This window comes from Pleurodeles waltl, chromosome 11, assembly GCF_031143425.1.
Source record: "Pleurodeles waltl isolate 20211129_DDA chromosome 11, aPleWal1.hap1.20221129, whole genome shotgun sequence".
Lineage (NCBI taxonomy): Eukaryota > Metazoa > Chordata > Amphibia > Caudata > Salamandridae > Pleurodeles > Pleurodeles waltl.
In genome coordinates this window covers 918817236-918831937 of record NC_090450.1, presented here as the reverse complement: position 1 = coordinate 918831937, position 14702 = coordinate 918817236, and the positions used below count along the sequence as shown (strand labels likewise).

Genomic DNA, 14702 nt, shown 5'->3' with positions numbered 1-14702 from the left:
GAACTGTGGCTTAAAATGTGACTTTACCATAATAGAGGATTTTAAATTACAATTCTTTTGAGTCTCAAAGCATATGTTATGTTGTATTGATTTGTATAGCGCACAAATCACCCAAGAGGGTATCCAGGCGCTTGAGCAGATGTGTAGGTTACTCGTCTCAAAGATGTTTATACGAAGAGCCAAGAATTCAGCTTCTTGTAGAACTTAAGAAGTGAGGAGGAGGCTCTGACATCCCTATCTGATACCTATCTAAAGTTATCACTTATTAAATATACTAAGGTAACCCAATGTTAGTCAATGTGAGATATGGGTCTTACAAGAGAGAAAAATGACTTCAGGAGTTTTGCACTGCCAGGATATGTAAAACCTAGGTACACATGTTTGACAGTTTAAATACCACACACCCTGCCTTGAAAGCTGCAAGGGCCTACTTTAGTAGTGATTTATAAATGCTAAAAATAATGTTGTAGGCCTGGCAAAAGGTTTATTTTGCTAGGATGAAATGTCAGTTAAAAACTGCACTACAGACTGCAGTAGCAGTCCTGAGACATGTTTCAGAGTACTACTTTAGTGGGTGGGACAATGAGTACACTAGTAGCATTTAATTTACCGGCCTTGTGCACACATAGCACCATTTACCAGGGACTTACAAGTAAATGACATAGGCCAATTAGGTGTAGGGCAGTTTTGTCATGTTTTAGGGAGATGGCACAAGCACTTTAGCACTTGTTAAAAGTGGTAAAATGCACAGAGGCCAAAAACAAACAAAAACTAATTTAGCAAAAAGAAGGAGTGAAGGCCAAAAGATTGGGGGACTACCACCCAAAGGTTCCAGACCTAACAAACTGGGACTTCTGATGATAGCTGAGCAGACTGAACCACAGTAAATGGAGAATTTGGTGTAGAAGGCTGAAACTAGTCATCATCCAAAGAAATGACGACTGCTACATCTCCAGTATCATGGGAAGATGGAGAAATGATGCAATCCTTTTCGAGGTCTTGGGGTAATAAAACACTACCCAGGTTTCACCAAAAGACAGAGAGAGAGAGAGAGAGACAGAGACTGAGCACTGAGGAGCCATTCTAATGTCAACGTGTCCCTCAACTTTGAAAGGGGTCTCAAACTCTAACCAGAGAGCTCTGAACCCCTCAAAGTAGATGTATGTGTTTGCTGACATAGAATGTTTCAACTGGAACTCTTGCGCCTCCAAAAGTAGAATGCCTTCATTTTGACAGCCTCAAAGTCGACTGAAGCCAGAGTGCAAGTGACTAGATGTTGCTGCCCTCACACTTTCAGCGGCACCATCACTGACGAATGAGAGGGATGAATGGTGTACTCTTCTCTGAGACAGAAGAGGACCCTGCAGTTCACATTCTATGTCTAATTTCCACTTTCACTGTCTTAAGGTGAGCCTCTACCTTGAACTTTTACCACTGAGATGAGATTTTCTGACAAATCCCACAGTCCTTGTTGGAGTGAGCACCATGAAGACAAACTATGCAGATATCGTAGTTATCAATTACTCAACATCTCACCCAGACAAGTGGGAATTTATTAAAAAGTGCAAGCAAAGAGGCCACACGCAAGAAGGTGGAACATTTTTCCTCAAAAAAGGAGTAAACAAAAAGGTAACATGCTCAAACATTGAATTAATAAAAAAATAACTGATGTTAGTAGCCAAATAAAAGCTTTAAAGAAAGCACATTTGCTCGCAGAGTGAAAAGAAAGAAAATGCATTCCACCCTTCCTCGCATGATGGTATGCTGTAACATTCTTCAAGGAGAGAGCATTAATTCCTACGGTGAGTATGTTTTGAATCGCAGTAGTATTTTCTGTTTATTTGGTTAAATTGGAAGACATGAAAAATTGCCTGAATTTTATGAATATCAGAGAATATCCCCCTGGTGAAGAAGTAGGATTCCTCCTCTTCTTCCTGCAAGTATATACTGTATTCCTAGCATTCATTTGATAATAGCTTTTTGAAATAATTTATTTTGGTTGTGCTTCGGGTGCCTCTGTTCCTATTGAAATTGCAGTCTTAGACATCAGACTTATGGATTTGTTCTCTTTATGCCTGCTCTGTACCCTACAATGTCATAGCCCTCTGCATTGACCAGCCAAACGCTTCTTAATCTGGGCTATAGCATAGTGTACCCACAGCTGTTTTTCTCATATCTTTAACCTATTTGGCCTAAAGTGAGCACAGGCTTTACAAACCTTAGACTTTTAGCCCGTAAAAAGAAATCAATTATGAATCTTCTGACCATTCCTACCGTTTGAGCACATTTTCAATGCCCCTTAGAACTAATTTGAATTGCACTGTTTTCAATTTTCCCTAGAATGAAGATACTGAAGAAATCCAGTCACTAGGGCTCCTGGAAAATACATTCTGTGGTCCTCCTATGGTCGAAGCTCCCAAGACAATCTGTTCATCCCATACATATATTGAGTGGTGTTCCACCTATTGATGGGTGTCTTTGTCCTCAGTTCCAACCTTCTTTTTTCAGACTCCTTTGTCAAATCTCTGCTTGATATGCTTCTGAACCCACTGGTGGGAAAAAGAATCTGAAGATGGAGGTGACACACTATTGCACTATAGACTTATGCTCATCATCGTAGACTCCGCCTCTGGTCGATACCCAAAAGAAAAAAAAGCTTTACTCATGTATTTCCCGAACTAAGCACTAGACAACAGAATAATTCAAAGCAGGTGAATCTAGAAGAGGTTTAAGCTGACCAATTAAAGGTATAATTGAGTTATTCTCAAAAAGTATGGAACGGATATGGTCAGTGTTCTAATCTGCATGAAGAAAACCATTTTGAGAATATGAACTAGATGTACTTCAAGTGTTTTAACCATGCAACCTGTTTTTTCTGTAAGCTTCATGGATGTCAAAGTTTGTTACTGGTGAGGTTTATAGGCTGCTGTAATAGACAGTGAAGAAAGTTAAAGCATAATCCTTGCCTCCATGTCCTTAACAGAACAACTTTTTATTCACAATAACTAGAAAAATGTACGTTCATAGGTACAAGTTTTGTTTGAGAAAAGAAACATCCCCCCTTTGTCCAGCAGACAACTGGAGGTCCAGCACTGTCTCCTTGAGCAAATCTGTATTTGTAGATTGGGCAACTTCAGTTAGGAAAGAGGCACACCACCCCAACATTGGACAATGGACCATACACATCGACATGGCCAGTTAAATTTTTGTGTTATAAAAATTGTTGAACAGAAGAACTAGGGCAGATTGACGTGAAACACCTGTTCCACTGCAGACCAAGTCCCTTTGATCTCCAGATCCCCCAGATGCGCTCCCCACCCTAGAGTGGAAGCATCTGTTATGACTGTGGTCACCGGAAGTGTGAGACTAAACAGTCTCCCCTGCGACAGACTGCCGTCTACACTCCACCACCGAAGATCCTCTGCCGTGTCTCTGGAGACTGTAATGGATTCCTTGAGATCCCCGTTGTGTTGCAACCACTGCTTGCAGAGGCACCACTGGAGAGCCATCATGTGCCAACGTGTGTGAGTGACCAACAGAATATAGGAAGCGAACAGACCAAGCAGGCATAGGACCTTTAGGACCGTAACAACTGCTCCATTTTGAAACATTGGAATCATAGCCTGAATGCCCTGAATCCTCTGAGGAAGGGGGTAGGCATGTTTCAATGTTCTGTTCTTAGGGGCAGTAGTGGACACGGGGTGCTGAGAGGGCTCCAGGTAAGATTTGGCCACAAAAAGCCCAGGTTGAACAACAACTGTGTTGTCACTTGCAAATGGTTAGCACTAATTCTGGGGACTTGGCTTTGAGCAGCCAATCATCCAGGTAAGGAAATACCGATATCCCCTTCCTTCTGAGCCCTGCCGCAACCAACGACATCACCTTCGTGAAAACTCGAGGTGCTGAAGTAAGACCAAATGGGAGGACCGCAAACTGATAGTGCTGCAACCCTACCACAAACTGGAGATACTTCCTGTGCGACTTGAGTATCGGGATATGAAAATAAGCGTCCTGCAAGTCGACAGACACCATCCAATCTTCTTTGTTCAACGCCAAAAGCACCTGTGCTAGGGTCAGTATCTTTAACTTTTCCTGTTTGAGGAACCAATTCAAGATCCTCAGATCCAGGATCGGTCTCAACCGACCATCCTTCTTGGGAATCAGGAAGTACCTTGAGTAACAACCTCGACCCCTTTCCTGCTCTGGGACCAACTCCACTGCGCCCTTTGAAAGGAGGACTTGAACCTCCTGTTCTAGCAACAGGAGGTGTTCTTCTGAACAATAAGATGGGCGGGCGGGATGGGGGGCGGAAACTCCCGAAAGGGAAGGGTGTAGCCTTTTCCCACAACACTGATAACCCAAGTGTCCGTTGTAATAGTCTCCCACTTGTGGAGAAAATGCCGTAACCTTCCCCCTACAGGAGAGGAGTGAGTGGGAAATGGTGGAAGCCTAAGGCTGCTTTCCCTGCTGCACCCCTCCAGAGGACGAGGAAGAGGCAGAGTGCTGTTGAGAGGCTCCTCTGGTGCGGGCCCTACCTCTCCCTCTAAATGATCTATAGGGGTGGGAAGAGGCGGGTTGCTGGAATCTCCCCCGAAAGGAAGAGGAGGAAGAGCCACGCCCAAATCCACGAAACCTCCTGAAAAACCTGGAAGAGGCAGAGGAAGAAGGAGCTTGCAGCCCTAACGATTTGGCTGTGACCCTGCTCTCTTTAAATCGCTCCAAGGCCGAATCTGCCTTGGCTCCAAACAGTTTGTCCCCATCAAACGGGAGGTCCAATAGGGTCGACTGCACGTCCGCAGAAAACCCTGAATTACGGAGCCAGGCCTGTCTCCTTGCCACCACAGCCGTGCCCATCGCCCTAGCCACCGAGTCGGTCGTGTCCAGCCCAGACTGGATAATCTGGGTTGCGACAGCCTGGGCGTCCGAGACAACATCCAAGAGTCCCTGGGGAAGCTCCGTAAATGAAGATGAAATATCGTCCATAAGAGCATGGATGCATCTCCCCAGAATGCAAGTTGCATTGGTGGCCTTCAAAGCCAAACTGCAAGATGAAAATATTTTCTTGGATTGTGCATCCAGCTTTTTGGAGTCCCTGTCTCCAGGTACCGACGGGAAAGATCCAGGCGCTGACTTCGATGAACAGGAGGCTTGCACCACCAAGCTCTCCGGCGTAGGGTGTCTAGAAAGAAAGCCAGGGTCAGATGGTGCAGCTCGATATCTCCTGGCCACAGCCCTATGAACCGCCGAGGAAGATACTGGCTTCTTCCACACCTCTAACACCGGATCAAGCAAGGCCTCATTAAACGGCAAGAGAGGCTCCGCTGCAGCAGAGACCGGATGCAATACCTCCGTCAATAAATTCTGCTTCGCCTCTGCCACCGGCAAAGGATGGTCCAGAAAGTTAGCTGCCTTCCGTACCACAGCGTGAAAGGAAGCAGCCTCCTCCTTATACTCCCCTGGAGATGAAAGGTCCCACTCAGGGGAAGTATCCAGCCCACTGGCCGTATCCAGACCATGCAATCCATCACCAGAGTCCTCAACCTCTCCTTCCTCCAGGACTCGTTGGTACTCCTGCTCTTCCAAAAGACGGAGAGCACGCCTCCTCGAATGTAGTCTCTGCTCGATACGCGGAGTCGACATGGCCTCCGCCGAAGTCGAAGATCGGCGCCGATCCCCAGCAGTATCCGACGCCGCGTCCGGCGCCACAGGCAACTTCGGCGCCGTTGAAGGAGCAGGACGAAGAGATCTTGGAGCCGATGGACCCACCGGAGTCACAGGACGAAATCCTGACGTCGACGGGATGGAAACCTCCGGGGCCAATCACTCTGAAGCCACCGGAGCGGCCACCGGCGCCGACACCGGCGCCGAGCCCACATTCCCAAAAGGGAGAAAGGGCATAAAGGGAGAAAGGGCATAAAGGGTGCCGGCCGTAGAGGCGCAGGATCACCCAATGAAAAGGCCAAAGGCCCCGAAGGACCAGCCGGAGCACCCCCTGGAGCCATCTGTTGAAAGATGGTATACATCGCATTCAGGAATGCGGTACTATTGGCTCCAGGGGTGGGAAAAGCCGGATACTGGGGTGCCTGGATCGACGGCGACCCCGACGCCGGCCTCGACGTCTGCGACGCCGGAGACAACACCAGAGGCTGCATCACCTCAATCACAGACGCCTGTCCAGGCGAAGTCAGTGACGCCGGAGAGGGCAACGGTGTCGATGGATGCGGCGTGACCGTGGGACTGACCTCCCAAGTTCTCCGACGCCGAGCCGAAGGCGACCTCGAATGAGTCTCCTTGCTGGAATGACGCCGTGAATCTCTACAGCGCCGGGAGTCTCGATGACGCCGATGAGACCTTGGCGAAGAAGACTTTTTATGATGTTTTTCCTTTCTCTTCGACTTCGCCATGAATAGTTTAGCCTCACGTTCTTTGAGGGCCTTCGGGTTCATGTGCTGACATGAATCGCAAGTCACGATGTCGTGGTCGGAGCTCAAACACCATAGACAGTCGGAGTGAGGATCTGTAACGGACATCTTGCCCCCACACTCTCGACAGGGCTTGAAACCCGACTTCCTCTGAGACATTATTACCGCTGAGAAGAACTTCGCAGCAGAAAATACACTGTAGCTACGAAAGTAACAGTAGCTCCCTCGAAGATAACCGTTTCGAATGCACGGAAAAAAGGGAACTGACGTCGGCACGTCGGCGAGGACCTCTTATTGCCTGTATGACGTCAGACGGCGTCGCGCGGGCTAGAGTGACGTCCTCGTCGACGTGCAGAAGCTAGGAAGAAGATTTCCATCGAATGCTGGCGCCATGGGAGTATTCATTAGGTGAGGAATCCACAGGTAGTTGTATCCATCAGAAACTTGCCTGCTTACTGAAAGAGGGAAGAAGCTTGTGAACCCTGCAGGAAGAGTGACTGTTCAGGAGAAGTGAAGCATATCCCCTGTCTCAATGGGCATCCAGAAGAAGAATGAACATAGTGATCTCTGGAACCTGGTGACTGTGAGCCTGCACTCTTTCTATGGAAGTCAAGGGCAGGAATTGCAGCGATCAACATCATGACTGCAGAAGTAAGGTTGGGGTTGTGATTGCGAGCCAAAGGAACCGGCCTGCACATGGCCACATCATCACCAGGTTATTGGCTTGTGCTAATTAATACATCAGGTATATTTTTGTAGAAGATATGCCGGGAGCATCCCAGCATTCACTCACATGAAAACATTTATATGACTGTTAGTCCAGCTCTTACTTGCCTGAGCTTACGATCGTACGTGGACTTAACCTCTTGTTTGGATATACTGGAGCCAGCGTGACTTTGAACACTTCTTGAAGGCATCCAGGCCCTCAAAGTAGTGCAACAATCACCGAGTCATGCTGGCAGTCACATTTCAGAGTCTGTTTTTGTCTCCAGAATGCTGATTTCTACTTCTAAACCTAGGGAACTAAACTGGATAGACCATCTTCAAATAGTGTTTTGTATCCGGTTAGGACACCTGCACAGTTTGCTTAAGCAAGGTCCTAGAAACTGGTGATAGGAAAAAATTCTCCAGTGCCTATAAAGATGTCTCAATGTCTAGCTTTAAGACATCTTTTTGAATGACAGTCACTTGCTGCCTCAAAGTTATTAGTAAAGACAACTTTAAAATACAGATAACCATATAAGTAGTATAACAAACTGTTTTGGTAAGGAATGGGAAAACAGGGCACTAGAAAATATTTGGGTATGGTTCTATAGTCAAACTGACATGACATGATGACATGGTGAAATGCAACACAAGGGCTATGACAAAAACAATGAGAATCTGCTAACAGGATTGCAACTCATACTCTATTTTTTCCTTGCCAATATATCAAAAAGATTATTTGCTGTGACTGGCAAATCTGTCACCCATGCTAACACAAACTGCCCGATCAAGATCTTACAAACTTCTTTAATGATAAAAATACAATAACTGATAACGGTCGACTTTCAAGACAAATGGTTCTTTATTACAGACTTGTGTCTTATTTAGCAACCTTTTGACATGATGAGGGCAGTCTCAATGACTGAAGACGCCCGCCAAGGTCTGACCGCCGGGCGGCCGCCAATGCTGCCGCACTCCCGCCGCGGCCATCAGGAGATCCCCGCTGGCCCGGCGGGCAGAAACCTGGTTTCCGCCCGCCGGCCCAGGGAGGATCTCGGCTGCAACACAGGAGCCGGCTCCAAATGGAGCCGGCGGTGTTGCGGCCGTGCAACGGGTGCAGTTGCACCCGTCTCGCTTTTCACTGTCTGCATAGCAGACAGTGAAAAGTTGCACGGGGCCATGGCAGGGGGCCCCTGCACTGCCCATGCCAGTGGCTTGGGCAGTGCAGGGGCCCCCAGGGGCCCCGCGACTCCCCTTTCCGCCATCCTTTTCATGGCAGTGCAAACTGCCATGAAAAGGCTGGCGGGAGGGGGACTCGTAATCCCCTGGGCAGCGCTGCAAGCAGCGCTGATTGGAGGATTACTCCTGCCGGGACTAAAGTGGCGGGAAACCGCTGGTCCCGGCGGTGCGACCGCGGTGCTTCCGCCACGGTCGTAATACCAAGGATTTCACCACCAGCCTGCTGGTGGTGAAATCCGCCAAAACAACCCTGGCGGTCTTTGACCGCCACGGTTGTAATGACCCCCTATGTGAGCAAATTATCAGGCTCTTTGTTATTTTCTACCAGTTAATTTTTTAGATCAACTCTTTTTTATTAATGTTTTCAAAATACATATGCCTCACTGACGCCCAACAGCTAGTGAGGAGGCTGTGCATTACAGAACACAAAAAGATCTGATAAAAAATCCAAGATAAGTCTCTTATCACTCTCTTTAGTAAGAAGCCAGTTCTCTGAATGTTTGGACAGATGCATGACTAAGCTGAGAATATCTGTTATGTCTCTGTTTTTAGGATGTGATATGCCTTCTAAACCTGCTCAATCGCACTTTCATGAATGAGTTATTTAATCAAGAGAAAAACCTTCAGTTCTACACTTCATTTAAATCTGCTTCCAGTGCTGGGGTTACATTTGCATTATACAATATTGGGGTGGAGGGGAGTACAGTAAAAGCCAGAATACAGTGTGGAGCATCTTAGGTTGACAGGGCATACTTTATCACAGGGCAGAGGCAGATAACTCAGCTACTGTGCCCTTTAGGTACCCAAGGTAAATTAGAGATCTGCAAACGGGAGATGATTTGGTGGATAAGGCACCATTACTTTTCAGTCTCCACCCTTTGCCATTCCACCATAAATCACAACTAGGCTTCTTGGAAGTATTAAGTGATGTTTGGCTGGCCTAGACACTCCCTCTTTCAAGGAGAGGTTTTTTCTTTATCAGTTCTCGGTTTCTCACCTCCCCAGATAAAAACGTTGACTGGCTTTTCTAAGTGTAAAAGCGCATTTGGTTTGTCCATTAATGAAAGGGTCTGTACCAGATATAACATTTTGGAAAACACTGATGGCAGCAATGTGGCCTAGCCAATAAAGCACCCAAACAGGCCATGTCTGTAAGACTTTAGCTCCCCAATTTGCAGGCAGTGGGCCCTAAGACACTGAATTAATACTTCTCTAACAGTCAGCACTGTTCCATTGCTTCTAAGGAAAGGCATGATTTCAGTCTATGTCCTTGTTACGTTTTCCAGCTAAACAAGTGGAACAGTTGCTACACAATAACTTCAAAAATATGTTGAAAATGGTGAGATTTGCAACCCATATTAGACAATATGCAGACCTAGAAAGTGCACTGAAGTAAATCAGTTTAGCCCAGTTTATAGCTGCTCCAATCCTGGGAGAGCAGCCAAATGTTTAAGCATGACACACCCAACCCAATATGGCTGTGAGAGAAGTGGTCAGTTTAATCTCCTGAGTTTTCAGCTACCTGGTTGGATACTGGCTTTGCAAATGCTTGTTTTTTCTATGTTCGCTCCCCTGTACAAGAACAAGCACTGACAAAGCCAACTGTACAAACTACAAGCGTAAAATGTATTATCTATGGCAATACTTCATTTTAACTCTAAAAGTGCAAAAGAACTAAGAGGATGTGAGGGTTTTCAAATATATGATACTGTTCTTTGTCACAGTGGCTTCATGATGTATGGTCTTGTCAGCAATGCTATGCTAATTGTCCTTGAAACACAAGAATAGGTATACATTAATTATCTTATTGTTACCCTGAAATGGTTCAAGTGTATCCATCAGGTCCAAATTTGGCTGGAGAGGAATAAGTCCTGGTTGAATCATGTCTGCATTTCCAGCATGTGCTGTGAAAAAACAATGGAAACAAACTCAAGTATCTTGTATTGCACACATACACTTAAGGTAAACCATTTTAGAAATGCACAACTGATTTGCTAAACGACTTCCTGTATTCATGTTTTTCTTGCTTCGTTTTTGGGCACTCAAGTTTCAAGAAGAACAAGTTACTTACCTTCGGTAACGCCTTTTCTGGTGGATACATTAGCTACCTATTGATTCCTCACCTAAAGAGTTTTCCCCACGCGCCAGCATTTGACGGAAATTTTCTTCTAGCTCTGCACGTCGACGATGACGCCACAATTGCCCGACTCCCACGTGACGCCGTATGACGTCATCCAGGCAATAAGAGGTCCTCATCGACGTGCAGATGTTAGTTATCACCATTTTTTACGTGCCTTGTAGGCAAACAGGAGAACATTGACACTACAAATGTGATATGAACACCTCAATCAAACTTCTATATTAACATTTATTTCCACTAATATGAAACATAACCAATAGAAATAAACAACCCACCGCATAAAATCCTACAAAACTAAAACTATGCACAAAAATATATACATATATACACATGACCTTTTTTATATGTATGTATGTATGTATATATATATATATATATATAAAAACAAATATATATACACATATATAAATCATTGCATCAGCATATCCATATGTACAACATACAGGTACTCACCCAAGGAAATCTTGGTAAGACCAGTCAGGCAACGGGGAGGCGGGTGGAACCGTGAGGAATCCACAGGTAGCTAATGTATCCACCAGAAAAGGCGTTACCGAAGGTAAGTAACTTGTTCTTCTGATGGATACAACTACCTGTGGATTCCTCACCTAAAGAATGGAGTCCCAAAGCAGTACCGCCCCCGGTGGTGGGTGCCTGAATGGTCAAACCAAGAAATCCTGCAGCACTGAGCGTGCAAAATGGCCATCCCTCCTAACTTCAGAGTCCAAACAATAATGCTTGGCAAAAGTGTGGAGGGATGTCCAAGTTGCCGCCTTGCAGATGTCAACCACAGGAACACCTCTAGCTAAGGCCGATGAAGCGGCCTTAGCCCTGGTGGAATGGGCACGTACCCCACAGGAGGTTCCTTCTTCGCTAAAGAATAACACAATTTGAAGCAAAGAATGACCCACCTGGAAAGCGTTCCCTTGTGGACAGCTTTGCCTCTCCTCTTCCCCACATAACCGACGAAGAGCCGATCGTCCTGTCTGAACTCCCTTGTCCTGTCGACGAAGAAGCTCAACGCTCTTCTTGGGTCAAGTCGGTGAAGCCTCTCTTCCTCCTTGGATGGATGAGGTGGAGGATAGAAGGAAGAAAGTGTGATGGACTGTCCTAAATGAAAGGGTGTAACAACCTTCAGTAGGAAAGCCGCCTTGGTCCTTAACACCACTTTGTCCCTGTAAAAGGAAATATATGGGGGCTCCACACTAAGAGCCTGGAGCTCACTCACCCTTCTAGCAGAGGTTATGGCAACCAGAAAAACTGTTTTCAAAACCAAAAGCCTCAAGGGACAAGAATACATCGGTTCAAATGGTGAACCTATAAGAAAGGTCAATACTAAGTTCAGATCCCACTGTGGCATAACGAATGGAGTGGGCGGAAACTTGTTAGTGAGACCCTTAATGAACCTCAAAACAATTGCGGACTAGGAGGGTTGGTCTGGAAGGCACAGAAAGGCAGACAGCGCGGGATAAATAACCCTTAACAGTGGCAACTGCACAACCCCTCTGTGCCAAGGATAACGCAAACAACAGTATGTCAGATGAGTGGGCACTCAAGGGATCAATTTGATTCTCTCCACACCAATTCACAAATTTAGCCCACCTGCTTGCATTGATAGATTTGGTGGAGTGTTGCCTGGCCGATAATATAACTTCCACCACCTCAGGCAGGAGAGAAAAAGTACTCAGATTGCCCCGTTCAATCTCCAGGCATGTAGGTGCAGGCTCTGGAGGTGGGGGTGTAGAACCTGCCCCTGAGACTGCAAGAGGAGGTCTACCCTGTAAGGGAGATGGAGCAGATGGCACAGAGAGAGTTGGAGGAGGTCCCGGCCAGGTCTTGGCGGATCTTCCTCAGGGCCCGAGGAATTAAGGGTATGGGAGGAAACGCGTAAAGCAACTGACCCTTCAAGGACATCTGAAACCCGTCCCCCAGAGCTCCTAGCATCGGATACTGGAGGCTGCAGAATGAAGGCCAGTGCGCGTTCACCCGAGTGGCAAACAGATCTATCTGTGGGTATCCCCACATCTGGAAGATGTAAAGAACCAGGTCTGGATGAAGACGCCACTCGTGATCGGTCGAGATGCGCCGACTGAGATCGTCCGCACGCACGTTCAGAACTCCGGCCAAATGGTTTGCTACCAAGCAAATCTGATGGTCCTGAACCCAGGACCAGAGCCGTAGAGCTTTCCTGCAGAGAAGATACAACCCCACTTCCCCCTGCTTGTTTATATGCCACATCGCGGTAGTGTTGTCCGTTAGGACTTGAACCGACCAACCGCAAATGGAAGGGAGGAAGGCCTTGAGACCCAGACGGATCGCCCGTAATTCCAACAGATTGATGTGAAGCCTCTGTTCCCCTGGAGACCAATGACCTTTGACCTCCAGGTCCCCCAGATGAGCACCCCACCCTAGAGTGGAGGCATCCGTTATCACTGTGGCCACCGGAGGAGGCAGCGAGAACGGCTTTCCTTGGGAAAGGTTGCCGTCTGCAGCCCACCATTGAAGATCCGCTGCAGTATCTCTGGAGATCTTTATCGATTCCTCGAGATCTCCTTTGTGTTGAAACCACTGCCTGCGGATGCACCACTGAAGAGTCCTCATGTGCCAGTGTGCATGAGTGATAAGCAGAATGCAAGAAGCAAACAGACCGAGCAGACGAAGGACCTTGAGGACTGGAACAACCGCTCCATTCTGGAACATTGGAATCAACGTCTGAATGTCCTGAATCCGCTGCGGTGGAGGAAAGGCCCGATTCAATGTTGTGTCCAGTACTGCCCCTATTAACAGGAGGCGCTGAGAGGGCTCCAGGTGAGATTTGGGCACGTTCACCAAAAAGCCCAGATCGAACAACAACTGAGTTGTCGACTGCAGGTGACGCCGCAGGAGCTCCGGAGACTTGGCTTTGATCAACCAATCATCCAGATAAGGGAATACTGATATGCCTCTTCTTCTGAGCTCTGCTGCAACCACCACCATCACCTTTGTGAAGACTTGAGGTGCCGAAGTAAGACCAAACGGAAGGACCGCAAACTGATAGTGTTACGACCCCACCACAAACCGGAGATACTTCCTGTGCGACTTGAAGATCGGGCTATGAAAGTAAGCATCCTGCAAGTCGACATACACCATCCAATCTCCTTCGTTCAACGCCAAAAGAACCTGTGACAGGGTCAGCATTTTGAACTTCTCCTTCTTGAGGAACCAATTTAAAATCCTCAGGTCCAGGATTGGCCTCAACTGACCATAATTTTGGGGGATCAAGAAGTATCTTGAATAACAGCCCTGACCCCTCTCCTGTTCTGGAACCAACTCTACTGCACCTTTCGACAAAAGGATTAGCACTTCCTGTTGTAGTAAAAGAAGATGGTCTTCCGAACAGAAGGATGGGTGGGGAGGGATGGAGGGGGAAACTCTCAAAAGGGAAGAGTATAACCTTTCCCCACAATTTCGGTGACCCAGGAGTCAGATGTTATTGACTCCCACATGTGAAGAAATTGAGACAGTCTCTCCCCTACAGGAGATGCATGTAAAGGGAGTGATGGGGGACTAAGGCTGCTTTCCTTGCTACACCCCTCTGGAGGAAGAGGAAGAGGCAGAGTGATGCTGGGCAGCCCCTCTAGTACGAACTCTAACCCTGCCCCTGAATGATCTATAAGGGTGAGCTGCTGAAGATTGCTGTCCTGCTGCCTGGAATTTCCCTCGAAAGGAAGAGCCACGCCCAAACCCCCTAAACCTCCTAAACGATCTTAAGGAAGTGGAGGTGGAGGTGGATGCTTGCAGTCCCAAAGACCTTGCCGTGGCCCTACTCTCCTTGAACCGCTCCAAGGCAGAGTCAGCTTTTGCTCCAAATAGTTTGTCTCCATCAAAGGGCAGGTCGAGTAGTGTTGCCTGCACATCGGGAGAGAATCCTGAAGACCGTAGCCAGGCATGCCGTCTTGTCGCTATGGACGTGCCCATAGCCCTGGCCACAGAGTCCGATGTGTCAAGCACAGATTGAATAACCTGAGCCGCCGCCGCCTGGGTGTCCGCCAAAAGGTTAAGCACCTCCTGAGGCAATGCAGAGTGCGTCTTGGCCTCGTCCATAAGAGCATAAATGTACCTTCCCATGATACAGGTAGCATTCGTAGACTTGAGGGCCATGCTACATGAAGAGAACACCTTCATAGCAGACTGGTCCATTCTCTTGGACTCCCTGTCCT

The 14702-nt window shown here is 47.2% G+C and overlaps 1 protein-coding gene across 2 annotated transcripts in view; it reads right to left on the bottom strand.

Moving 5' to 3' along the window:
- MLXIP (MLX interacting protein) overlaps positions 1 to 14702 on the bottom strand; it is a 966103-nt gene that overhangs the window by 265800 nt on the left and 685601 nt on the right. For both annotated transcript variants that reach the window (XM_069214925.1, XM_069214926.1), the window contains exon 7: positions 10181 to 10270. In XM_069214925.1, coding sequence (XP_069071026.1) covers positions 10181 to 10270 — 90 coding nt within the window. The remainder of the gene's footprint in view (positions 1 to 10180; positions 10271 to 14702) is intronic.